Source organism: Sphaerodactylus townsendi, linkage group LG09 (genome assembly GCF_021028975.2).
Source record: "Sphaerodactylus townsendi isolate TG3544 linkage group LG09, MPM_Stown_v2.3, whole genome shotgun sequence".
Lineage (NCBI taxonomy): Eukaryota > Metazoa > Chordata > Lepidosauria > Squamata > Sphaerodactylidae > Sphaerodactylus > Sphaerodactylus townsendi.
The window spans coordinates 14,326,615-14,353,537 of NC_059433.1; the positions used below are offsets into that span (position 1 = coordinate 14,326,615).

At 47.3% G+C, this 26,923-nt stretch overlaps 1 protein-coding gene across 5 annotated transcripts in view; it reads left to right on the forward strand.

Annotated features, from left to right (window-relative positions):
• The window catches only part of CDH20 (cadherin 20), a 250,934-nt gene that overhangs the window by 208,273 nt on the left and 15,738 nt on the right, over nt 1-26,923 (forward strand). For all 5 annotated transcript variants that reach the window (XM_048507591.1, XM_048507593.1, XM_048507589.1 and 2 more), the window contains 4 exons: nt 1,226-1,479; nt 14,166-14,302; nt 19,231-19,352; nt 25,888-26,005. In XM_048507591.1, coding sequence (XP_048363548.1) covers nt 1,226-1,479; nt 14,166-14,302; nt 19,231-19,352; nt 25,888-26,005 — 631 coding nt within the window. The remainder of the gene's footprint in view (nt 1-1,225; nt 1,480-14,165; nt 14,303-19,230; nt 19,353-25,887; nt 26,006-26,923) is intronic.

A 26,923-nucleotide genomic window follows, 5' to 3' on the forward strand; every position in this document is an offset into this window, starting at 1 on the left:
GGTACCCTGACCTCGAAAAGGTTGGGAAACACTGCTCTAGAGTTTCACAACCCTACTCTGGGATGCAGAGATAAAGAGAAGGCGGAAAGCTTGGAGGGATATTATATTGATCTGTTTAGTATCTGCTTTTATCTATCTATAAAACTTATTATACATTTAAATTAGGGTTGCTAACTCTGGGATAGGAAATTTCAGAAGACTTAGGGGTAGGATCTGGGGAAGACAGAGTTTGGGAGGGAAGGGAGCCCTGCAGAAATGTGATGTCATAGAGCGAATATGATGTCATAGAGTGAATCAGCAAGGGATTGGGGGCAGGGTTTCCAGATCCCAGTTGGGAAACTCCTGGAGATTTGGGGATGGAGCTTGAGGAGGACCAGGACCTCAGTGGGGTACAATGTCATAAAGACCCCCCCCCCCCAGCACCCATTTTTTCCAGGGGGACTAATCTTGGTCATGTAGAGATCTCCAAAGTGGCCATTTTTTCCAGAGGAACTAATTTCTCACATTTGGACATCAGCTGTGATTCCGGGACAACCTCTGGTAGTCCAGTGCTCCTCGTCAATATGGCTGGCCTCTACCCGGGCCAGGGCCTTTACAGCCCTGGCCCCGTCCTGGTGGAATGCTTTCCCATCTGCTGTCCGGGCCCTGCGGGACCTTGGTGAGTTCCGCAGGGCCTGTAAGACCAAGTTATTCCACCAGGCCTTTGGGGATGCCAGCCGCAGACTGCCTGCCCCCTCTGTAGCCCCCACGACAGTTTTGCCATCTTCAGCATTGCCTGATCGCTGATACCATCCATTTTTGGGCAATGCTGGCACTCCTGGCCTTTGGGTTGGGCGCCATCTGTGCATGCACCTGGGCATGTATTTTGATCTGTAATTTCTGAAATTGCTGCTATAATGTATTTTAATGAATTTTAGTGTTTTATCGTTATATTGTATTTATGAGACCTTATATTGTATTTGTTTTATGTCTCATTGTACACCGCCCAGGGCCCTTTGGGGGTTGGGCGGTCTATTAAGCCGAATAAAACAACAACAATAACAATAACAATAATAACAACAACAACAACAACAACAACAACAATAAATTGACAACCCTACATTAAACCAAAAATGCCTCATTTCAAGGGACCTGCTGGGACTGGCACAGAGTGTTCACTGAAGTTGGGAAGGTGCAGTTTTATAACGTTTGAGAAACGCTCTTCTAATTCTTTCTTCCTCTTTAGCCCCTGAGCTTCGAGACCAAGAAAAGCTACACGCTGAAAGTAGAGGGTGCCAACCCCCACCTGGAAATGCGCTTTCTCAACCTAGGCCCATTCCGTGACACCGCGACTGTGCACGTCAGCGTGGAGGATGTGGACGAGCCACCGGTGTTTGAGCCTAGCTTTTATTTTGTGGAGGTACCTGAAGATGTGGACATTGGGACCACCATACAAATGCTTTATGCCAAGGACCCTGATGTGACCAACAACTCAATCAGGTTTTTTTTTAAATTTCCACCACTCTAATATCCACTGTGTTAAGTCTCAGGATTGTGTGATGGTTGCTTTGGGAAAGAAGTAGTGCAGGTTCAAACTACCAAGCCAGAAAGAAATGCTTGGATGGTTTCCTTTTAACTTGGGTATCCTTTTGTTTCTTAAGGCCAGTTTGTGCAGCTAGAACAGTGATGGCGAACCTTTTAAACACCAAGTGCCAGGGGTGGAGCAAAGGGAAACTGCACTGGGGCACGCGTGCGCCTTGCGCCTCTGCCATACCCCTATCCACCCCCGCCCTGCCCCGGAACACCCCCGGAACGCCCTGAAACAATGTCACCACGCCCCCAGAACGCCCTTGCCACGCCCCCACGGGGGCGCCTGCCCAGTGCATTGCGCACCCCTCACCCCCTTGGCGCTATGCCACTGTTGAGTGCCCAAACTGGGGCGACGGCACGCTTGCCCACAAAGAGGGCTCTGAGTGCCACCTCTGGCACGCGTGCCATAGGTTCGCCACCACTGAGCTAGAATCCCCGCAGGCCGGTCATCTGTAGCAGAGTCAAGACTTAATAAAACTCCACTAAATCCAGGGTTAACCCACCACCAAGACAGCACAGACACATAGAACCTATGTTCTATCTATAGCACTAAAGCTCATTTTAAATTAAAATAAAATGGGCTTAAAAACAGGGAGAGAGGGAGGGAGGGCGGGGAACCCCCTCCTACTACTACTTCCCTTCAGGAAAACACCCATATTTTGTTTGGGACAGGGGAAGTTCCTGGGTTGGAGGAAGGTGGGCAGGGATGGGACGGAGCGTCATGAGTCCTGCACACCCATTGGCTAAGGGTTCCCTGTCGGACATTCCATCCTTTTAGGCAATTATGTATAAGGATGTTTCTACACCCCGTCTTCACCAGCGTGTTTGAAGCAGTTGACAGTAGACCTATTAAAGCATAAGCATAAGCATTTTATTGTCATTGTGCCCACACAACGAAATTTACAGCAGCATTCCTCGATGCACACAATTTCAGACTCATACCCCATCCTCACTTTCCCCTTCCTCCACCCATCCCTACGCAGCCCCAAACACATCAACACGAAGCCGCGGAGTTCAGCATAGCCACAGCTCTAGAGTAGAAGCTGTCTCTAAGCCTCTTTGTCCTAGTTTTGATAGACCTGTATCGTCTGCCGGATGGTAACAGTTCAAAAAGAGAGTGTGCTGGATGAGACGGGTCCATAAATTATGAACTAAACTTGAGGACAATATAGCAACAGCCATTAACCAGAAGATAGCAAACAACTGAAATACGTTGGCTGTACTATTTCCACACTAAGCATTTAAAACATTTGCCAAATGTTTGGGAAACATTTTTAAAACAATCATTTTCATGAGTTTTGTTCGCTTAGCCCCGAAAAATAAAGCGTTTCAGGTGAAAATGGTCCCTTTAAAAAACACACACAGAGACATATCTTCGAAGCTACGGAGATTCAAAACCTTGTCAATATGGATGTTGTGTCTACATAGCAAAGAATCTACCTCACACAAAACTTTTTAAAAAGTAAAAACAGGACATTCACATAATCAGCAGGCAAAAACAAGTTTATTAATGCCCAGCAATGACGGAAATGGCCGGGCAACCGTGATGCCAGATGACAAAAAGTCTGTAGGAAAATTCAGCAAATGGCATTGTTTCACTGAAGCGGCAGAAAATGGCGAGTGGCAAAGAAACAAAACTGAGAGCTTCAAATTCGAGCAGGAGAAATACGTTTCCTGATCTCTGCAGAGCAAGCAAAAGAGAAAGGGGAGTATAAATCCAAACTCCTCTTCTTCTCTGACACTTTGCCATAGCATATCAGAAGAGGCAGCATGGCACAGTGGTTAAAATGTTGAACTAGGACCTGAAATAAACAGATTCAAACTTCCACTCATGAAAGCTCTCCAGTTGCCCTTGAGCCTACCATATTTATTTTTATGCTATTTTATTAAATTTCTATACCGTTAGTCTGTCTGCATAAGCTGCCTCACTAGGTTTTTGTTGTAGCACAGAGTAAGAGGAGAACATTTTGGGTCTCCGTTGGAGAGAACAGCGTGGTATAAATTTTTTAAAAGTGTCATTAAGCCTTTGAAGGAAAAGAATCAGAGGTGGGATCCAGCAGGTTCTAACAGGTTCCCGAGAGTAGGTTACTAATTATTTGTGTGTGCCGAGAGGGGGTTACTAATTAGTGATTTTGCCACGTGATTTTTGCCTTAGTGACGCCCCTCCTCTCAGCAGTAGCGCGCAGAACTTGAAGCAGTCTAGCAGGAGGTGCACTGGCGTGCGTGGCAGCCTGCGCCTACGTGCTTTCGTTTCCCGCCCAAGGACCGGTGCAGTGGCTGCGTCCTTGCCACAGCCCTGCCCAGGAATGCCCCGCCCCCGGAATGCCCGGCCACGCCCCCATCGTGCCCCGCCCATCCCCATTGGCGCAACGCCACAGTTTGAATCCCACCACCATGGGAACCTGTTACTAAAATTTTTGGATCCCACCACTGAAAAGAATTCCTGCTCCTAGACTGTCACAGGAAAATGTACAAATTGCCACTTGATTCTGAAGCTTTATAAAGTCTTTTCAAGGATTATTGGAAAATTTTGAAAAGAAAGGGGAAGTTTGCCTAGAGATCTAGAAAAGGGTCATCGCTTTCTATATAGTCTGGTAAGCACACGTTCATAATCAAAGACGATTTAGCTACACTGCAGGGGTAGCCAACCTATGGTGCTCCAGATGTTCATGGACTACAATTCCCATCAGCCCCTGCCAGCATGGCCAATTGGCCATGCTGGCAGGGGCTGATGGGAATTGTACTCCATGAACCCCTAAGCTACAATCTATTAAATAGGCTGTGGTATTTACAGATGTTCAGTCAACTCTTCTTAACTTATCACTTCATCATTATGCCAGTAGAAACAATGAGACCAGTATTTTAATGCAAATATACAATGTTTGTGGTGCTTTACTAACATTTATGTTAATCTGTTGCCTGCATGGTAAAAGTAGTTCCCTATGCAAGCACTGGGTCATTACTGACCCATGGGGTGACGTCACCTCATGATATTTACCAGGCAAACTACATTTATGGGGTGGTTTGCCATTGTTTCCCCCCTTGTCTCCCCTTTACCCCCAGCAAGTTGGGTACACATTTTACCAGCCACAGAAGGATGGAAGGCTGAGTCAGTCTTCAGTTGGCTCCTGGAAACCATCTTCCGTCAGGATCGAACTCTGGCCGTCAACAGAGCTTTGACTGCGGTACTGCATAAGAACATAAGAACAAGCCAGCTGGATCAGACCAAAGTCCATCTAGTCCAGCTCTCTGCTACTCGCAGTGGCCCACCAGGTGCCTTTGGGAGCTCACATGTAGGATGTGAACGCAATGGCCTCCTGCGGCTGTTGCTCCCGATCACCTGGTCTGTTAAGGCATTTGCAATCTCAGATCAAGGAGGATCAAGATTGGGAGCCATAGATCGACTTCTCCTCCATAAATCTGTCCAAGCCCCTTTTAAAGCTATCCAGGTTAGTGGCCATCACCACCTCCTGTGGCAGCATATTCCAAACACCAATCACACGTTGCGTGAAGAAGTGTTTCCTTTTATTAGTCCTAATTCTTCCCCCCCAACATTTTCAATGAATGCCCCCTGGTTCTAGTATTGTGAGAAAGAGAAAATTTTCTCTCTGTCAACATTTTCTACCCCATGCATAATTTTATGGAGTTCAATCATATCCCCTCAGACGTCTCCTCTCCAAACTAAAGAGTCCCAAACGCTGCAGCCTCTCCTCATAGGGAAGGTGCTCCAGTCCCTCAATCATCCTTGTTGCCCTTCTCTGCACTTTTTCTATCTCCTCAATATTGTTTTTGAGATGCGGCGACCAGAACTGGACACAGTACTCCAAGTGCGGTCGCACCACTGCTTTATATAAGGGCAAGACAATCCTTGCAGTTTTATTATCAATTCCTTTTCTAATGATCCCCAGCATAGAGTTTGCCTTTTTCACAGCTGCCATGCATTGAGTTGACATTCCCATGGAACTATCAACTAAGACGCCTAAATCCCTTTCCTGGTCTGTGACTGATAGCACTGACCCCTGTAGCGTGTATGTGAAGTTTGGATTTTTTGCCCCTATGTGCATCACTTTACATTTTGCTACATTGAACTGCATTTGCCATTTCTGAGCCCACTCACCTAATTTATCAAGGTCCGCTTGGAGCTCTTCGCAATCCTTTGTGGTTCTCACCACCCTACATAATTTGGTATCATCTGCAAACTTGGCCACCACGCCACCCACCCCTACTTCCAGGTCATTTATGAATAGGTTAAAGAGCACTGGTCCCAAAACGGATCCTTGGGGGACACCACTCCCGACATCTCTCCATTGTAAGAACTTCCCATTTACACCCACTCTTTGTTTCCTGTTTCTCAACCAGTTTTTAATCCGTGCAGTTTACCACGTTGAAAAGTTTTGAGCCACCACTCATCATTTTGCATAAAAAGGCAAAGTTTGACACTGAAATTTTTGAAAAGCCTGAGCAACTTTCCAAAGGAGACTCTCAAATCCTCTTATTCCCAGCTTTGTTGACAGCCGGATTACCCCGCATTGAAAGTTTCTGATTGCTGCAAGAATGCCCTGATTAATTCAGAATGACTCAGGAAGATTATGTAAACAGTTCAGTGGACTCCAGTGCGGAGCGCCGGCTATTAATAATAGGTGAACATGTGCAAAGAATCCAGTAAAAGGCCTCCACCTGTACGTTTTGACACCCATGATTAATGCTGTTCTACTCACCACAAGGCCATGTTCAATTTCAGACACAAGCTAGCCTTAAACTGTCAGAAGAGAAATTCTTAATAGACCTTTTCAAGAACAATCATTTTTTTTCCGCAATCTTACAAAGCCATTGTGCAGATTTCCTAAATAAATCGAGCACCCTGGGAAATATCTTCTAATTTTCCCCCCTGTTCCTTTGTTCTTACATAAAATAAAGCTAGTTCTCCCGCAAGTAACTGTAATGCACCACAAGTTTCTCTTGCCAAAAACAGGATTTTCTGTTTACATAGAAGCATTCATCTTTGTTTTGTGGAATTGTTATAAACCCCCATATCTGTGGATTAGAGACAGCAGCCCCGGGAGGATTTCTGCAGGGAGAAAGGGGGTGATTTTTGCCAGATCCCACATCTTTCTGCAGAGCTGTGACCACCTTCTCATGCTATTCCTGTGGGGCCCCCCGCCATCCATCAGGAGCAATATTTCTCAACACATCTTGGTAGAGGCGTACTAGGGAGGAAATGGCGCCTGGGTGCAACACCTGCTCCAGGTGGCAAGGCGGCTCCTGCCTTCCAGGGGCCAGCGGGTCCCACCTGGGGAGGGCAGGAGCTGGCCTGCAGCCACGGCACCCACCTAAGCAGCACGGAGGATGCCGCCAGCCGCGGCATGGGATACCCCATGTTCCCATTAGAGCTACACCACTGCAACTTGGACTTCAAAAGGCAAATCAAAGAAGTTACAGTCCATGGAGATAAATTGCCAGCAGATCCAAGGCAGTTTGTAGCCAAACTAAGACTAAAGCAGGGGCTTCTCAAATTATACAGGAGGCGTAGATTATACAAGGAGCAGCAGTGGCGTAGGACAGTGATGGCGAACCTGTGGCACGGGTTCCAGAGGTGGCACTTAGAGCCCTTTCTGTGGGCACACATGCACAGAGTTCATCGTGGGGGGGGGGCGGAAAATCACCCCACCACACACACATCTAGGCTAGTCTGGGCACGATCCTTTACCTGGGAGTAAGCTCGGCTGCTGGCAATGGGGCTTGCCTCTGAGTAAACCCTCCTAGGGTCGTGATTCACCCATTCGAAGTGTTGCACGGTTGCTTCACCAAGCTTATTCCCGAGTAACGTGCGCCTCGGAGCCAACCATTTTTTCTAAACTAAAACCTCAGTATTCAGGTTAAATTGCCGTGTTGGCACTTTGTGATAAATAAGTGGGTTTTGGATTGCAATTTGGGCACTCAGTCTCAAAAATGTTCGCCATCACTGGCGTAGGAGGTTAAGAGCTCGTGTATCTAATCTGGAGGAACCGGGTTTGATTCCCAGCTCTGCCGCCTGAGCTGTGGAGGCTTATCTGGGGAATTCAGATTAGCCTGTACACTCCCACACACGCCAGCTGGGTGACCTTGGGCTGGTCACAGCTTCTCAGAGCTCTCTCAGCCCCACCTACCTCACAGGGTGTTTGTTGTGAGGGGGGAAGGGCAAGGAGATTGTAAGCCCCTTTGAGTCTCCTGCAGGAGAGAAAGGGGGGATATAAATTCAAACTCCTCCTCCTCCTCCTCCTCCTCCTCCTCCTCCTCCTCTTCTTCTTCTTCTTCTTCTTCTTCTTCTTCTATATGCTATGCTCAGAACCACTACACTGGCCTGTGATTAGAGTTGCCAACCGCAAGTGTTGGCTGGGGATTTGCTATTACAACTGTTCTCCGGGCAACAGAGATCAGTTCTCCTGGGAAAAAAATGGCTCCTTAAGAAGGTGGACTGAATGACATCATACCCACGGAAGCCCCTCCCTTCCCTAAACCCCACCCCCCTCAGGTTCCACCCTCAAAATCTTCAGGTATTTCCCAACTCCAAGCTGGCAACCTTGCCTGGGATCCATATTTGCATATCTCACATTCATTATCCCACTAATCCTTAAAACAATCCTGAATGGAAACCTAGTGTAATTATCCCATATTGCCAGGGACTTGTTTATGAACCTCCAGTGAATTCATAGCTGAGCTGAAATCTGAATCAGGAAGGTATTGTTGAAGGCTTTCAGGGCTGGATTCAACTGGTTGTGGTGGGTTTTCCGGACTGTGTGGCCGTGGTCTGGTAGATCTTGTTCCTAACGTTTTGCCTGAATCTGTGGCTGGCATCTTCAGAGGTGTATCACAGAGGGAAGTCTGTTTCACACTGTGTCTAAGTGAAAAGGGAAAGTTTTGTGTGGTATATTGTCCATGTCCCAGGGTGGGGAACCAATCAGTAAGTGGCGTAGGAGGTTAAGAACTCGTGTATCTAATCTGGAGGAACCGGGTTTGATTCTCCGCTCTGCCGCTTGAGCTGTGGAGGCTTATTTGGGGAATTCAGATTAGCCTGTACAATCCCACACACGCCAGCTGGGTGACCTTGGGCTAGTCACAGCTTCTCGGAGCTCTCTCAGCCCCACCTACCTCACAGGGTGTTTGTTGTGAGGGGGGAAGGGCAAGGAGATTGTAAGCCCCTTTGAGTCTCCTACAGGAGTGAAAGGGGGGATATAAATCCAAACTCTTCTTCTTCTTCTTCTAAGTGTTTGGGTGGAACTTGCTATGCAAAGGTGTGGTTGATAGTATTGGATTGCGGGTGGGGTTTTTCAGTCCAGGGTTTTTTAGTCCACATTTGCATGGAGTTCAGGGGCAGGGCCAGCCCCACTGATCGGCATTCAACTCCAGCTCTGTCCCAAACTCCATGTGGAGTTCAGGGAGGAGGGTGCATCTGTGGGTTGACCCTGGGCACCGTTGTACCCTGCAACACCTCCGATTGCTGGGAATCCTTGTCGTAGAAGTTGCACAGGCCAGTTTTGGAACAACTGAATAACTGATTACTTTTTAAAATATGTAAGGATGTGGCCATTGCCTCATTTCATCATCTACTGGATTCCTGATTCTGACCCGTTAAGACCACTGGGAGAGTTCCAAACTGCATCAGAGGAAGCAGGATGGGAGCTTGATGGGAGAACATAAGAACATAAGAACACAAGAACAAGCCAGCTGGATCAGACCAGAGTCCATCTAGTCCAGCACTCTGCTACTCGCAGTGGCCCACCAGGTGCCTTTGGGAGCTCACGTGCAGGAGGTGAACGCAATGGCCTTCTGCTGCTGCTCCTGCTCCTGAGCACCTGGTCTGTTAAGGCATTTGCAATCTCAGATCAAGGAGGATCAAGATTGGGAGCCATAGATCGACTTCTCCTCCATAAATCTGTCCAAGCCCTTTTTAAAGCTATCCAGGTTAGTGGCCATCACCACCTCCTGTGGCAGCATATTCCAAACACCAATCACACTTTGTGTGAAGAAATGTTTCCTTTTATTAGTCCTAATTCTTCCCCCCAGCATTTTCAATGAATGCCCCCTGGTTCTAGTATTGTGAGAAAAAGAGAAAATTGTTTCTCTGTCAACATTTTCTACCCCGTGCATAATTTTATAGACTTCAATCATATCCCCCTTCAGACGTCTCCTCTCCAAACTAAAGAGTTCCAAACGCTGCAGCCTCTCCTCATAAGGAAGGTGCTCCAATCCTTCAATCATCCTCGTTGCCCTTCTCTGCACTTTTTCTATCTCTTCAAAATCCTTTTTGAGATGTGGCGACCAGAACTGAACACAGTACTTCTGGCAAGCGTCGCGACTCACTGTTTTATATAAGGGCATGACAATCCTTGCAGTTTTATTCTCAACTCCTTTCCTAATGATCCCCAGCATAGAGTTTGCCTTTTTCACAGCTGCCATACATTGAGTTGACATTCCCATGGAACTATCAACTAAGATGCCCAAATCCCTTTTCTGGTCTGTGACTGATAGCACTGACCCCTGTAGCATGTATGTGAAGTTTGGATTTTTTGCCCCTATGTGCATCACTTTGCATTTTGCTGCATTGAACAGCATCTGCCATTTCTTAGCCCAATCACCTAATTTATCAAGGTCCGCTTGGAGCTCTTCGCTATCCTTTGAGGTTCTCACCACCCTACATAATTTGGTATCATCTGCAAACTTGGCCACCACGCTACCCACCCCTACTTCCAGGTCATTTATGAATAAGTTAAAGAGCACTGGTCCCAAAACGGATCCTTGGGGGACACCACTCCCTACATCTCTCCATTGTGAGAACTTCCCATTTATACCCACCCTTTGTTTCCTGTTCCTCAACCAGTTTTTAATCCATAGGAGGACTTCCCCTCTTATTCCTTCAAGCTTTGCAGTGTTCATTCCAGGTGGCCACAACGTCTTCTTTTTCAGCAGATTTCTACCCTCGCAGCTCTATGCTCCAGCCTGTTTAGCAGCACAAACCAATTTTAATTACTGATAGTTAAATCTACCCTGCCCTGTACTAATTGAAGTAAATGGCTGCAGGCCTAGAGGGAATACAATAATCTTTTATATGACAGTTTTCAATATGCAGGGGAAATGGGAAACGTTCCTGGCAGAGATCTTTCTCCTGATTGGAATTCTCCTGTAAAAAGGACACCACAATCAGGCAGTTGTGCCAAACCTGTGTCCAAAACTGGTTCACAGGGAAACGTTTCCAAAGAGATTAATACGAACTCAAACCTAAGATCTTCCAGTTGCTTTGATCCCAAACAAACTTGAACTCTTAAAAGCCGAAGTTTGGTTGTTTGTTTACCTCATTTAAAGCCTGCCCTTATTACTAAGCCTCAAGGCGGATTATACAGTGTAAGTCAATGCAGTCAATAAGATGGGAAAACCAGTAACCAATATTATAGGATTAGGATTTGGGAATTAAAACCTAGTGAACAACCCGAAACAAAGCTGAAACAAAGCATTGGCATTAACATGGAATATTAATACAGAAAATACATAAGATGATAATACATACAGCAACAGGTAGTAAGGAGTATACACAGTAGTACAGGACACAGGCTCTTTCTCTTGTATTAAAGCACAGTTCAGCCAATTACCCCCAAGGCCACTAGGGGCTTTGTATATGGTCGTTTTCAAGCTCGCGACTTCATTACTTCACTCCACCCTTTGTTATGCGCAGTTACCTCAGCTGCTGCCATTTCTGCGGTTAAGGCGCTCCCGGGCTTCCCCACGACGCGGGGTCATCAAAAGGCATCGTTTTGAGGAGCGCCAGGAATGATGCGCGCTGAGGGGGCGCGAGAGCGGCAGCATCAGGGCGGCTGCGTTGTCACTGCCCCTGTAGTGGGGAGTGCCGCGGGACCCCGCGCTACTTGGGGAGAGTAGCGCGCAGCGGATGGTAAGTGGGGAAACAACCTATGATAACCAGGACCTTGAATTGCACCTGGTAACTGATAGGCAGTCGGTGACTGGTTTAGGTAGTTCAGCAATCTGAAAAGAAAGATGAGTTTTTTTAGGGTGATCAGAAAGAGTGTCTCTCTCTTCTCTTACCCTAGAGGGGCATGCAAAATATTGTACTTCCAAAGATACCATGGGAAAAGACGGGGGGGAGATACAGAAAAATGTGTTGTGCTATTTTGTGCACTTATCTTGAACCCAGATGAGTGCAAAGAAAAGCAAATTAGCTAAACTGTGGGCTGCTCTGGAAAATCAGAAACAATCCTAGCCAAAGTGAAGAACTGTTCAGTCCCGTAAGTTTCAAGAAGAGAAAAAATTAATCATGTGATCATCTCTTAAATTGATAAAAAGTCTGATGTTACATTTCAGGTACTGAATAGGATCGGATTAGTTTTTCTGGCTGAAATATCCAGCTAATTAACATAACCATTGAACACAAGTGTGGGAAATGTTGAGATTTCGCAGGGTCTGTGAGACAACGTTGTTTCACTGGGCCTACAGTTGAGAACAATGATGGTTATCCTCTGGCCTGCCTCTTTCCTCTCCCCATTTCCTTCCCGTGGCTTCCCCTGTTATGTTGTACATACTGGAATGGGGTCACGGGTCTTTTTAGCCCTCAAATTCTAAAATGGCACTGAAGTTGACTTGGTTTTTACTGTTCTTATATTGTTGAAACCATCCCTGAGTCTGTCTGGGAAGGACAGCCTAGAAATTATACAAACTAACTCCAGGAAAGAATACTAACGGTGCAGTTCTAAGCAGAGTTGACTAAGCCCATGGACGTTGATGGTCTAACTGTGCTTAAGATTGCATTGGAAGTTGAATACTTAGTCAAAGCTGATGCCTTATCTCAGAGGTGGAGCGAGGGGAAACTCCACCCGGGGCACACACGCATTGCGCCCCTGCCGCAGCAGCTCCCGCCACACCCCGGAACGCCCCCGTCACCACCCTCTCTGCACCCTAGCAACGCCGCCGTGGCTCTGCCCAGGGTGTCACACTCCACCCCGTTGGCACTACGCCTCTGCCTTATCTCGATACAGAGGGGGAGGGAAGACAGCAGGGTATAGCCCAATCTCATCAGATCTCAGAAGCTAAGCAAATCCAATACTTCAAAAGGAGACCACCGAGGAAGATTCAGCAGAAGAAGGCAAATGGCAAACCACCTCTGCTTCCGGCTTGCCTTTGTTTATTTATTTGTGATTTATTTATGATTTAGATTTTTGTACCGCCCTATCCCCGAGGGGCCTTGACAGCCCCTGGCTGGGGTCACACCCACATTTGTATTGCATCGTCTCAATAAAACTGAAACTAACAACATGACACTCATCATGGCCCAGCAGCGGAGAGTTAAAGTTCACAAAAAGAGCATGTAGGTGGGAGGTATCCTGTTTTTGACTCCAGCATCTGGTATTCAGGTGTGTGATGCCTTTGAAATGGAAATTCAGTTTAAATATCCACTCCAATACCTTTTTGTCCTAAATGAATGTATCTGATCATTTCTAAAAGTTTATTGAGCCAGCAGCCTTCACAGCTTTTTGTGGGTCCCTAAATTGACTATGGCCCTTTCCCTACTTACCTTAAGCCCTGCGCTACTCTCCTCAAGTAGCGTGGGGTCCCCCGGCACTCCCCACTACAGGGGCGGCGACAACGCAGCCGCCCCGACGCTGCCGCTCTCGCGCCCCCTCAGCGCGCGGCATCCCTGGTGCTTCTCGAAACGGCGCCTTTTGACGACCCCGCGCAGAGCACGGGGTCGTGGGGACGCCCGGGCGCGCACCAGAGATGCCATGCGCTGAGAGTAGCGCGCAGCAAAGGGCAGCAAAGATAAGTGGGGAAACGCCCTATGTTCTGGGCAAAGGATTATTTCCTTTTCTTTGTCCTGAGCCTACTACTGATGGACTTAATTGGGTGTGCTGTAAGTTCTATTATTATGAAAACAGGAGAAATGTTTCTTTGTTTCTGTTCTCTCTTAATAGTTACAGCTTTAAACTTTTCTCCCATGTCCTCCTGAATTGTCTTTTTTTCTTAAACTAAAAATAAACCGCTCTGTCGTCTCGGCTCATATGAAGATGCTCCAAGTTCTTGTTAATTTTAGCGCCTTTGCTTATTCAGAAATCCTTTTGAAATGTGGTAACCGGAACAGTTCACAGTACTCTAAATGTGGCGAGCATTAAACTTGTACTTTGCCAAGAAAGATAAAAATATCAGAAACGAGCATTCCCCCTCTCCGGTTCTGCTTAATCAATGTACAAAGAACATCTGGAAAATGACATTTCTTTTTGTCCTTGCATTGGAAAAGAACGACTGCCGGGAGACGTGGCATTAGTGCAAGCAAACATGTGTCAGGATCCCATTTTTAATTATGTTACTTATCAATGTGCACATTTCAAGGAGTTACTCTGCTGTTAACAATAATTTTGAACGTTAACCCACATGAAACGCATGCGAACAAGTTCAACGCTGGTTCGCAGTGGCTCAGTTCTTTCCCAAACCACTTCTTACAATTAGCGTCTGAAACGGAAAACAAACCAGAGTGTTAAAAGAACCTTAATGAGTCAGAACGGAACGTAAAATCTTAGCGGTGCACATAATGCCTTTGGAAATGTGTCCTTTTGCAGATACTCCATTGACCGGAGCAGTGACCCTGGGCGGTTTTTTTATGTCGACGTTTCAACGGGCGCTTTGATGACTGCACGACCGCTGGATCGGGAAGACATTGCGTGGCACAACATCACTGTCTATGCCGTGGAGACGAGTAAGGCAAACTCAAATTGTAGTTACAATGGAAAGAGTCGGCAAGGTTGTTTCGTTTGCACACGCTTGAGCAGCTATTATTGTTGGACTCTCCCACTGTCCCCTTCCTATTTATTATGTTCTACTTACTGCCTTTGAACATAGAAAGTGAACAACAATCAAAAAGTTATCAGCACAATATATTCGTAACCACATATCCTCCACATTATCAACCTTTTTGCATTTCCACACATACTGGTCTTTATACCTCAGTACATAAGAGAGTCGCATATTGTGGAGGTAAAACCACACTGGAATGCACACCTGTACAAAGGAAGTGAAAAACAGGAAGGGAAAAAAGTTGGATCATCTGCATTGTCTGATTTCTCTCCTTTCTAATCTAGGCTGTTTCTGCACAGCCAGCAGCAGCCGTGTCCCACTGACTTACATGAAGCCGGTGGGGCGTCGGGAATGCTTGCACAGTCCCATTCAGGCAGCCCCGACGGAGCCGCCCAGAGTGTACGCAAGTGACTTGCCTTTGCCATCCTGTTTAGCTCCAGGCGGCTGCACAGACCCCCGGGGGTCAGAAGGCAGCATGTGCGTGTCTTTGCAAGCGCCTGGACTGAACAAGATGACAAGGTAAGTCCCTTACATGCACCGGAGGGGCCGAAAGCAAAAACAGTGCAGTTCGCACCGCTAGTGCAGTTCACACCGCACCAGCCCGAAGGTGCCGCTTTGCAAAAACCTCACTTGTTAAGCAAGGTTTAAAGCGGCACCTTCATGCCACTCCAGGGTGGCCAGGATGGCGCTGCTGTGATGCAGCAGAGCCTCCTGTATGAACAGCACCCTAGGGACAGCGTTTTTTCCATCCCTGGGGCGCTGTTATTTGCAGAAACAGCCCTAGAATGCAGGTGCTGATTTCCCTCTGAAGTCCATTTACAAGACTTGAGAGTTTGCTAATGTCGTGGTTCTCAAATGATAGCCTGGTGAGATAATAGTATTCATAACCATTACTAAAAATGTACTCATCCTTAATCCCCATGTCCACCTGCAAGTGTGCCATGCTGTCTGCCGCAAAGCCTACCTACCGTTTATTGTCCATCTGCGACCTTATTGCCAACAGTTTTTGGCTTTTGGTAATGCCTGTAAATCTAGAAGAAGAAGTCTGGATTTAGACCCTGCTTTTCTAAATCATAAGGAGTCTTACCAACTCCTTCCCTTCCTCTCCCCATAACAGGCACATTGTGAGGTAGGTGGGGCTGAAAGAGCTCTAAAAAAAACTGTGACTAGCCCAAAGTCGCCCAGCAAGCTTCATGTGGAGGAATGGGGAAACAAACCCAGTTCACTAGATTGGAGCCCGCTGCTCTTAGAAAGGTTGACGCTATTGGTTTCCCCTTGGAATCACTCCTTATGCTCACAAAGGTGGAAGCCTTCAGACTAGTTAAGAATAGGCTCTTGGATCTTGATTTTCATTATTTGACTCTTGCTGCCAAGACAACCTGTTCTCCGACTACATTATTAATCCCATGCGAGCATGGAATTATGGCAGCATATCTTCGTCTGCTGATTAATCCCACCCAGAGGAGAGCCTTGGCTACTGCAAGATGTAATGTGCTGCCATCAGCTCTGCTGGAGGGAAGATTTAAGAATATGGAACGTTCTGAAAGAGTTTGTTCATGTGATATGACTACGGTTGAAACACTTGACCATTCTCTGTTTCTATGCCCTAAATACAATAAGATACGCATGAAATATATGAATTCCATTTTCTTGCAATGTTCTCAGTGGCATGAGTGTTATAAGATACCCAATCTCCTGAACAGCTCTGATGTGCTCTTTTGTGAAACTGTTGCAAATTTTATACTGGAAATTATTGATTTTAACTGCATTTCTTAACCTTGTTTTGTTTTAAAATTTTGTCCTGTTTTGTATGCCAATAAAGGCTTGTGTTGTTAGAACACAGAGGCTTAACCACTAGACTATGCTGGCTCTCCAAATATCTTTCTCAGGGAAAAAAATGGACTCTCATTATGGTGAGACCTAGGTTGTTTCATAGAGTATGTTTCATAGAGTATGACATAAGTCTGAGCAGGACAGGAGTTTGAGAATTAATCTGCTACAAGATTTTCCATCCCATACCCCTGTTAGGAAAGAATTCACCTCCATCACCCTACACACCCTACACACCTTAATTGCAATTAAGGGTTATGCTGGCACTGACCTTATCCGTGGTTAACTCTGACCAACACTCTCATTAAACACAGATTTGAAATCCGCATCTTGCAATTGACTTTTGATCGCACCAACAGCAGTTAAGAGGAAGCCGCAGTTGTGTCTACACTGCCTGACGTGTCGGTTTAAATGTGCTTCACTGGGAGCTGCGTTCTGCATTTGATTGCGGGAATGAACTTAGCATTTAATTTCTGCACTCCTGGGGGTCCGCAAGGGAAAAGGGAACCGTTGTTTACTCAAATCATTAGCGTTTAAAGGAATTATTTTTAAGTTCTTTTTGAAAAGCAATTCCGATAAGAGTCGTCTCTCCCTCCCTCTCCAAGAACTGTTAGCAGGAGAAACAGATGCTCTGGATATTGCAGAGCTTAACAGAGTCAAAAAGCAGCATTATCAGGGAAGACCAGAGGCTCAGAAATTTGTTAATGGGCTTAGGGCTTGGAACTTTTTGCTTCTAGGTCAAAACCTCCTTCGGCCAGTAGTAAGTGGCTATCATTACCTTCCGCTTTCTCTTTTAGTAGCCCATTAAGAGGCCATGTCGAAATAAACTGGTGTTTAGGATGGAAGAATTCTCTTTGCTAAGATGTCAGATATATCATGAACTGTCAGAGTTTGGGATCGCTGCACTCAATGTGGCTGCCTCCAATTTTACTCCATGACATCGCACTGTAGGTGCCAATGCTGCCATCACAAACAGCGGTGTTGTTGCCTCGTAAGGAGCAATTCATGATCATACTATGATGTCATTATGCTACAAGTTCCCCTCCTCCCAACACAACATAACAACGTCATATGACATCATGAGTTTTGTAAAGATGGAGGGGAACAAGACATACCAAATTCTGCAGCCCCTCGCCCTCTCCCAGGTGACTGCTCGTGAGTGTTCAGAAAGCCAGAGGCAGGCTCCAGGACCCTGATGGTATTGCATGAAAATGCCAACTATGCCATGTGGGCCCACAGGATTGTCCACATAGGATGGCCAACTATGGCCAGCATGATTTGTGCTATTCCAGCAGCCCTGCGATTGTGCAAGTTTTGTTGTGCACCACCCAGTGCCCTTCTGGGATGGGCGGTTTATCAAATTCAATTAACAACAACAACAACAACAACAACAACAACAACAACAATAATAATAATAATAATAATAATAGGACAAGAAAGTGAGCATCATCGACATAGCAGTCCCTAGTGACAGCAGGGTCAGTGAAAAAGAACACTAGAAGGTCACTAGTTACCGCGATTTGAAAATCGAGCTTCAGCTTCTATGGCACAAACCAGCTGAGGTCGTCCCAGTGGTAATTGCCACACTGGGCACCTTCCCAAAAACACTAGGGCAGCACTTGAAACATCTTCGAATTGACAAAATTAACATCTGTCAAATTCAGAAGGCAGCCCTGCTGAGATCCGCATGAATACTACACCGATACATTACAACTTCCTAGGCTTCTGCGTGAGGCTCGAATTGTAATGAAGGCCAACAACCAGCTAAAGATCTGGCAGCTGTGAAATCTACAATAATAATAATAATAATAATAATAATAATAATAATAATAATAATAATAATAATAATAATAATAATAATAATAATAATAATAATTGAAAAAAGGTACTGTGGTGGATTGTGTGGATCTAGGAAGAGATGATTTGGATAGCCCCAGGCTAGCCTGGTTTTGTCAGATCTCAGAAACTAAGCAGGGCTGGCCCTGGCAAATATTTGGATGGCAGACCTCTTAGGAATACTAGCAGAGGCGGAGCTACCGGGGGACAGGGGTGTGCACGTTGCACCAGGCGCGCACTGGGGGGATCGCCCCCCGGCACCCCCCTCCCCGCAGCACCCTCCCTCACTTACCTTAGTGAAACTGCAGGCTGGAGAAGTGGCCTGTTCCCTTCAGGCTGAAAACGGCCTGGTGGGAACTACACTTCCCCAGAGACCTTGCGAGCCCCAAGGTCTCAGGGGAATTGTAGTTCCCACCAGGCCCTTTTCAGCCTGAAGGGAACCGGCCGCTTCTCCAGCCTGCACTGTTTCACTAAGGTAAGTGTGGGGGGGTGGGGGGCAGGGCACTACAGAGGGGGGGCAGAAAACACAGAGTGGGCACCAGGCGCAGTATGGCCCATCTACGCCTCTGAATGCCAGGGTCACGATGCAGAGGCAGAAAATAGCAAACCACCCCTGACTGTCTCTTGCCTTGAAAACTGTACAGGGTTGCTGAAAGTCAGCTGGGATTTGACAGCAAAAGAAGAAAAAGGAAGAGGGGCATCTAATTGGCACCATCAGGCAACCTCTAACTACCTTATGGGCCCACTACTGTCCCCACATAATCTCCATGTATTATTTCACGGAAGCCGCCAACTGTGTGAGCTCAGCTGTGTATCACTGATGCGAACAACTGATTTATTAAATTTTTGATGTAGAAATGTTTGATCCGATAACAAGCACAGTCACCAATGGGAAAACGTGTACCGGACACAAGTAAAAAGACGTGTTGTTGTTCAGATTTTTCACGTTCCAAGAATCAAATTCAATAGATATTTTGATACATAAAACTGGGAAGATGTCAATCACATCTGAAATTAAAACAGAGTTTGAAAAGGACAGCCGTACACCTGCCATAACATATCACTTGCCCACCTGTTGTTTCCATGGCAGTGTGATATTCAGTACAGATTCACACACCCGGAACTTGAGGCTCTCTGATTTTATTGTGTTCTGCTTTCTTCCAGACAACCCTTCCCAAGTTGGGAGTGTTACAGTCACAGTCAGAGTCCTGGATGTGAATGACAATGTTCCTGAATTCCCCAGGTTCTATGAGGCTTTTGTGTGCGAAAATGCGAAGCCTGGGCAGGTGAGAAAGCCAGATGAATTTTGTATGAAACTGGTGCCAGACTTCCATGCCAGAACTTCTTAATCAAAACAAAGAAGAATTGCACTGTGAACTCTTGTATAACTTCTGCTGTGGCTTTATGCAGTGCCACAAGAGTAAGAACTAATTATACCGGTGACTCTCATAGTTTTACTTCCAGAATTATGGCGTTACTATCTTCTAGGGTTGCTAGCTCTGAGTTGGGAAATACCGGGAGATTTGGGGGGGAGAAGCCTGAAGAGGGCAGGGTTTGGGGAAGGGAACTTCAATGGGGTATCATGCCATAGATCAGTGGTGGCAAACCTATGGCACGGGTGCCAGAGGTGGCACTCAGAGCCCTCTCTGTGGGCACGCGCAAACAGAGTCATCCCCCCTTACACACACACATCTAGGCTGGCCTGGGCCACTGGGCTCCATTAGCATTAAACCTAAGACCTAGTTTAGGGGAAGCAGTGTAGGTAACCCTGTTAAGCTGTTAAACCCCACTGATTTTCATGCAAAGAACTAAAGCACTATCCTTTACCTGGGAGTAAGCTTGGTTTCTGGCAATGGGCCTTGCTTCTGAGTAAACCCTCCTAGGGTCATGATTCACCCGTTGGAAGAGCTGGACAGTTGCTTCAAAGCAAAGCCACCGACTACCACCAAGCTTACTCCTGAGTAACGCATGCCTTGGAGCCAACCTTTTTTTTCTAAACTGAAACCTTAGCATTCAGGTTAAATTGCCGTGTTGGCACTTCGCGATAAATAAGTGGGTTTTGGGTTGCCATTTGGGCACTCGGTCTTGAAAAGGTTCGCCGTCACTGCCGTAGATTCATCTTCCAAAGCAGCCATTTTTGCCTGGGGAACTGATCTCTGTTGCCTGGAGATCAGAAGTAATCCCAGGAGATCTCCAGTAACCACCTGGAGATTGGCAGGCCTACCACCAGTCCAGACCTAAGACTGTCCAGACTGACACTAATGTACCACTGGCATGGCAGGGCGGACATTTCTTTGTATTTTATTAAAATAGTTATATGCTGCCTTTCCTGTAGCTCAAGCTGCTTACAACAAAAATACAGTAAACCCCAGCGTAGAGCCAGTATGTTATAGTGGTTAGGAGCGGTGGACTCTAATCTGGACAGCCGGGTTTGATTCCCCACTCCTCCCCACATGAGCAGTGGACTCTTGAATTTGTTTCCCCACTTCTATACAAGACACCTGCTGGGTGACCTGGGGCTAGTCACAATCCTCTCTGAACTCTCTCAGCCCCATCTACCTCACAAGGTGTCTGTTGTGAGGAGATGAAAGGAAGGAGTTTAAAAGCTGCTTTGAGACTCCTCACAGGAGAGGAAGGCAGGGTATAAAGCCAAACTCTTCTCCTTCTTCTTCACATTCCACTTCCCTCCATATTAATGCCTGCCGCCTTCTCCCTTAAAATCCTTAGCAAACTGAGTAAGCTGGCTGTGTTTCCTAAATACCTCCACAGCTCTTCTGGAGCCTCTTCCATAGATTGTGTGCTATGATGGAAAATGCCTGGTGGACTCCCCTAAATGCAGGGTGGAGGGTTGAAAACAAGCAGGTGGGGAGCCTGAGGAGAGAGACATTGAGGTGCAGATAACACCAGAGGCGGGATTCAGCAGGTTCTCACAGGTTCCTGAGAGTAGGTTGCTAATTATTTGTGTGTGCCGAGAGGGGGTTACTAATTGGTGATTTTGCCACATGATTTTTCCCTTAGTGACGCCCCTCCTCTCAGCAGTAGCGCACAGAACTTGAAGCAGTCTAGCAGGAGGTGCACCGGCGTGCGTGGCAGCCTGCGCCTGCGTGCATTCGTTTCCCGCCCAAGGACCGGTGCAGTGGCTGCGTCCTTGCCACAGCCCTGTCCATTAATTCCCCGCCCCCAGAATGCCCGCCCACGCCCCCGTTGTGCCCCGCCCAGCCCCATTGGTGCTATGCCACAGTTTGAATCCCACCACCATGGGAACCTGTTACTAAAATTTTTGGATCCCACCACTGGATAACACACAAGTTGTACCAGAATCCACAGCAACTCCAACACCCTCGTGTATGTCTCTGACCCCACCCCCTCCTGAGTGTACTATGGGAAGGTACAGAGAGATCCATGTGCCCTCCCCTGGCAGCAGAACTGTGGCATGTGACAGGGAGCTCTGCAGGTGTGGAGTTCATCCCCACTTGCATCCAAGCACACAAACAGGGAAGGAAGCGTGGCCACTCCGGCCACCACATGACTCTGTAACTAGTCCAGTAGACAAAATGCCAATTGAATGCCCAAGGCCTCTCCTACCAGGGGCTCCCGTCTTGGTTTAGAAGATGGAGATCAAGATCACCAGCCTTTTCCCAGGCCCAGGGGTTGGAGACACTGGGAAAGGAACAAAGGAACACACAACTGCTGCTTCACAAACAGTAGCCTCATTTGCTCCCTCAATAGCTCTTTGACAGAAGGCACCCAGAGGACAAATGGTGTCATTGCTTTGGATCCCACGAAGTGGGACAGGGCTGGCCGTTTATGCATGCATTCTCCAAGGGCGATTCCGCACATGAGTAAAATAGGTTCGACCCAGTTCCCTGAGAAGGGTACTAACCTAGGTCGAAGTCATTGTTGTTCCTCACTGCAACCAGCTTGATCCCAGCTCGGAGGGCAGAATCATCCTGTGCCTCTTCGCCGCTCCGTTCCGATTGGCTACTGTTCTACGGCCATGTTCCGTCTATCCCCACACACGTTATTTAAAAAAAACTGCCACAGGAATGGAGGGACAAAGGTGGCGTTTTTTTGATTGGCCAGCTGTTCGCATGCCCGAAACACTCAGCTATGATTGGCTGAATGGGGGACTCCTGGCACCAGAGATTCCGCACTTTACTGGAATCGAGCTGAGTTCGAGCGTGGTTCCCTGAAAAAGTAGTCGTTCCCAACTGGAGTCAGAAATTTGACCATTACACGGGGCGAAGCTGGTACAAAACCACATCGATCCCAGTGGTTGTGCGGAGCACTTAGGTCGAACGCAGCTCGAACTTAGGTCAATAACGCAAGTGCGGAATCGACTTAACTGTGCTTTGTAGTGGGGTTTCCCCACGGTTTTTCATTTATACAGGTTATCCTCCTATGAAATGTCCCTAGAAGAGACAATGCACCATTTTGCCCGCCCACCCGCCTCCTTGTTGTTTTCATACAGCCGCCCTTTGGGAAAGTTGTCTGCCACTTTTTTGTTGCCGGTGTTGGTCTATCATTAATGTGCTTTGCCAGTCTTCTCAATTCCACTAGATCAGGGGTCTGCAACCTGCGGCTCTCCAGACGTCCATGGACTACAATTCCCATCAGCCCCTGCCAGCTGGTATATCTTGGCCATGCTGGCAGGGGCTGATGGGAATTGTAGTCCATGAACATCTGGAGAGCCGCAGGTTGCAGACCCCTGCACTAGATTCATCACTCCAGCCAGAGGTGTAGCAAGGTGCACTGGTGCGTCCTCCACTCCCATCCAGCCCCCGGAACGCCCTCACCACATCCCCAAAGGGACATGCGCCCGGTGCGTTGTGCACCTCCCCAACCCCTTGGAGCTGCGCCTCTGACTCCAGCAGTAGGCTCAGGAGCAGCAGTGGCGTAGAAGGTTAAAAGCAGGTGCATTCTAATCTGGAGGAACCAGGTTTGATTCCCAGCTCTGCCGCCTGAGCTGTGGAGGCTTATCTGGGGGATTCAGATTAGCCTGAACACTCCCACACACGCCAGCTGGGTGACCTTGGGCTAGTCACAGCTTCTCGGAGCTCTCTCAGCCCCACCTACCTCACAGGGTGTTTGTTGTGAGGGGGGAAGGGCAAGGAGATTGTAAGCCCCTTTGAGTCTCCTACAAGAGAGAAAGGGGGGATATAAATCCAAACTCTTCTTCTTCTTCTTCTTCTCATCATTAAAACAAAAAAGATAAACCCTTCTGATCGTCCTGAAATGATGTCCCGGAGAGTGGGAGGAAAGATGTGGTCTGAGCAGGGGAAGGCAGGGAGGAGTGAGAAGACCCAAGAGAAGTTAAACACATGGTCATCTCCTTGGCTTTCCCTGTGAAAGGACAGAAAAAGTCACACAGAGTTCTTTCAGGCCTTTACAGAGGCGGTACGATGGTCTTCCTGGCAAAGCTTGGAATCCGATCCAAACAAGCGGCCTTCAAAGCATGATTTAACAGCGGGAGAATGAATGATAGGGACAAGTCACCCCCAAGGCAAATTTCTCCCTGACTGTAACGTTCTGGACAGCATGCAAGACTTCTTAAGGCAAATATCATGCAAAGAAGACAATAAAAACTGTACAAAATCTCTTTGCAGCCTTTTGAACAGATGTATGCTTTTCATTTCAAATGGCATGCCTCTTGATACATGGATCTGGAAATACCATTTGTCTTTTCTGTGGTCTTCAAGATATACCAGCTCCCTACCAGGAGAGGAGGGGGAAGAGAAGTAAACACATACAGGGACTGAAGTACAGATGTTGCTTTTTTAAAAAAAACCTGAACACATGAAGGCTGTTGAAAAATCTTTGGACCTTCTGCCCTAGTGCCATTTATTCCAATTGGCAGCAACTCTCCCAAGTGTCAGACAGACCCTGTGATTTTACTGGCCCTGTGCGTTCCTTTCTGGAGGTTGGGATTTGATTATCTTCTCAAAATCTCATGTCCACAACATGATGAGTCCCCACCAAAATAAGGTTCAACCTTATTGAAAAGGATTTGGGGGTTGTAGTGGAAAGCTTAATGACTATGGCCCTTTCCCCACTTACCTTAAGCTGCGCGCTACTCTCCTCAAGTAGCGTGGGGTCCCCCGGCACTCCCCACTACAGGGGCAGCAACAACGCAGCTGCCCCGACGCTGCCGCTCTCGCGCCCCCTCAGCACGCGGCATCCCTGGCGCTCCTCGAAACGGCGCCTTTTGATGACCCCGCGCAGAGCGCCGGGTCGTGGGGACACCCGGGCGCGCGCCAGAGATGACGCACACTGAGAGTAGCGCGCAGCAAAGGGCAGCAAAGGTAAGTGGGGAAACGCCCTATGTCAACTCATTGTGTGGCAGCAGTGAAACAGGTGGATTCCATGCTAGGGATAATTAGGAAAGGAATTGAAAACAAGACGACCAATATTGCAAAGCCCTTGCATGGAACTGCAGTGGAATACTCCGAGCAAATAGATTGAGGGCGCTTTTCCTGCCCATCCAATAATATTCAGGGCACCCAATGAAATAGTTGAGAAAAAGCTTCAGTACAGTCAAAAGCAAACACTTCTTTACTCAACAAGTAACTCTTAAATACTGGTATTCACTTCTAATGCAGGTAGTGGGGGCCACCAGTATAGTCAGCTTTAAAAGGGAGGAGAGAAGAAGATGTTCCTAAGAAACAACTACCCTGTTTCCCCGAATATAAGACATCCCCTGAAAATAAGACGTAGTAGAGGTTTTGCTGAAGTGTGAAATATAAGGCATCCCCCGAAAGTAAGACGTAGCAAAGTTTTTGTTTGGAAGCATGCCCGACGAACAGAACACAGAAAAATAAGACATCCCCTGAAAATAAGACATAGCACATCTTTGGGAGCAAAAATTAATATAAGACACTGTCTTATTTTCGGGAAAACATGGTAGTCATGGAGACTGTACTCTTCCATGTGCAGAAGCAGAAAATCTCTGAAAACCAGCTCTGGGAGGCAGCTCTAGGGAAGGGCCTCAGCCTCTATACCTCCCGGTCAGCCTATTGGCCACGGTGTGAAACAGGATGGTGGACTAGGTGGACCACCAGTCTGATCCAGCTGCCCCTACTTGTGTTCTTATGACCTTTGGGCAGTGGTGGGATCCAAAAATTTTAGTAACAGGTTCCCATGGTGGTGGGATTCAAACTGTGGCATAGCGCCAATGGGGCTGGGCGGGGCACGATGGGGGCGTGGCCGGGCATTCCTGGGGCGGGGGATTGCTGGGAGCCGGTCCTTGGGCAGGAAACGAATGCACGCAGGCGCAGGCTGCCATGCACGCCAGTGCACCCTCTGCTAGACTGCTTCAAGTTCTGCGCACTACTGCTGAGGAGTGGAGGAGGGGCGTAATTAAGGCAAAAATCACGTGGCTAAATCACCGAATAGTAACCCCCTCTCGGCACACACAAATAATTAGTAACCTACTCTCAGGAACCTGTGAGAACCTGCTGGATCCCATCTCTGCCTTTGGGTGTGAGCTGTTTTGCCTAACCCAGGGGTGTCCTACTCTGGTGCTTCAGATGTTCAAGGACTACAATTCCCATCAGCCCCAGCCATGTCAGCAGGGGCTGATGGGAATTGTATTTCATGAACACCTGAAGGGCCAGAGTTGGACACCTCTGGCTTAACCCCTTGGGTATGAGCTATTTTGCCTAACCATTGCCCCTTACACATTTTCCCATTGCCTTTACAGCCATCTCTCTCACACGGTCCCTGCTTGCTCCGCTTTGTTTTCAAAGTGCCATCCTTAAAAGCTCTTTCCTTCCCCCAGCGGAGCTGTCATTTGTCTCTTTGTCTTGTTCTTGTGTCCTACAGCTGGTTCAGACAGTTAGCGCAGTGGACCAAGATGACCCACAGGAGGGACAGCACTTCTACTACAGCTTGGCGCCCGAGGCAGCCAACAACCCCAATTTCACTCTAAGGGACAATCAAGGTAATTGGAGCCGACGCCAGGCCGTTTGTTATGCTAAGTAACGTCTTCTTCAGCGTTTGCCGGGCTTGGGAGGCTGACTCTGAACCCTACGTCATGAGATTGCCAGAGCCAGTAATGCCCAGCGACACCTGCCCCTTAAAGGCAGTGATAAAATGACATATAGTTTTACACTTTCTACAATTGTACTGGGTTTGCCCCACATACACATTTCACAGTGACGGGTTCTTTTATTTTGAGGAAATGCGCCAATGTTGTGCAACTCTTAGCCTTCTTGTCATGCTTTTCTGAATGGGATTTTTGCTCACAAGTAGATGCTTTAGTAGAGTCAGGCTTGAAACTGGAATTGGGAAAGGAATCCGAGAGAAATTATTTGGTTCTCTTCTGGAGTTCTGAGCCTTTCTGCCAGGAGCACGGAAAAAGTTGTCGTTTTGTTTCGGTTTCTTTTTCCTCCTTTCCTGAGATTAGTTTTGGTCTCCTATAGCACTAAATTAAAGTGCTTTTTTTAAAAAATGTAAATGAGTCACATAGGAGCAGCAGTGGCGTAGGAGGTTAAGAGCTTGTGTATCTAATCTGAAGGAACTGGGTTTGATTCCCAGCTCTGCCGCCTGAGCTGTGGAGGCTTATCTGGGGAATTCAGATTAGCCTGTAAACGCCCACACACGCCAGCTGGGTGACCTTGGGCTAGTCACAGCTTCTCGGAGCTCTCTCAGCCCCACCTACCTCATAGGGTATTTGTTGTGGGGGGGGGGGGAAGGGCAAGGAGATTGTAAGCCCCTTTGAGTCTCCTACAGGAGAGAAAGGGGGGATGTAAATCCAAACTCTTCTTCTTCTTCATAGGATGATATCAGGCCCAGAAATAAGATACAGTTTTTAAAAGTGGGAAAGCTAGAGGAAAAAAATCCTTTCAAAATGCAGGGA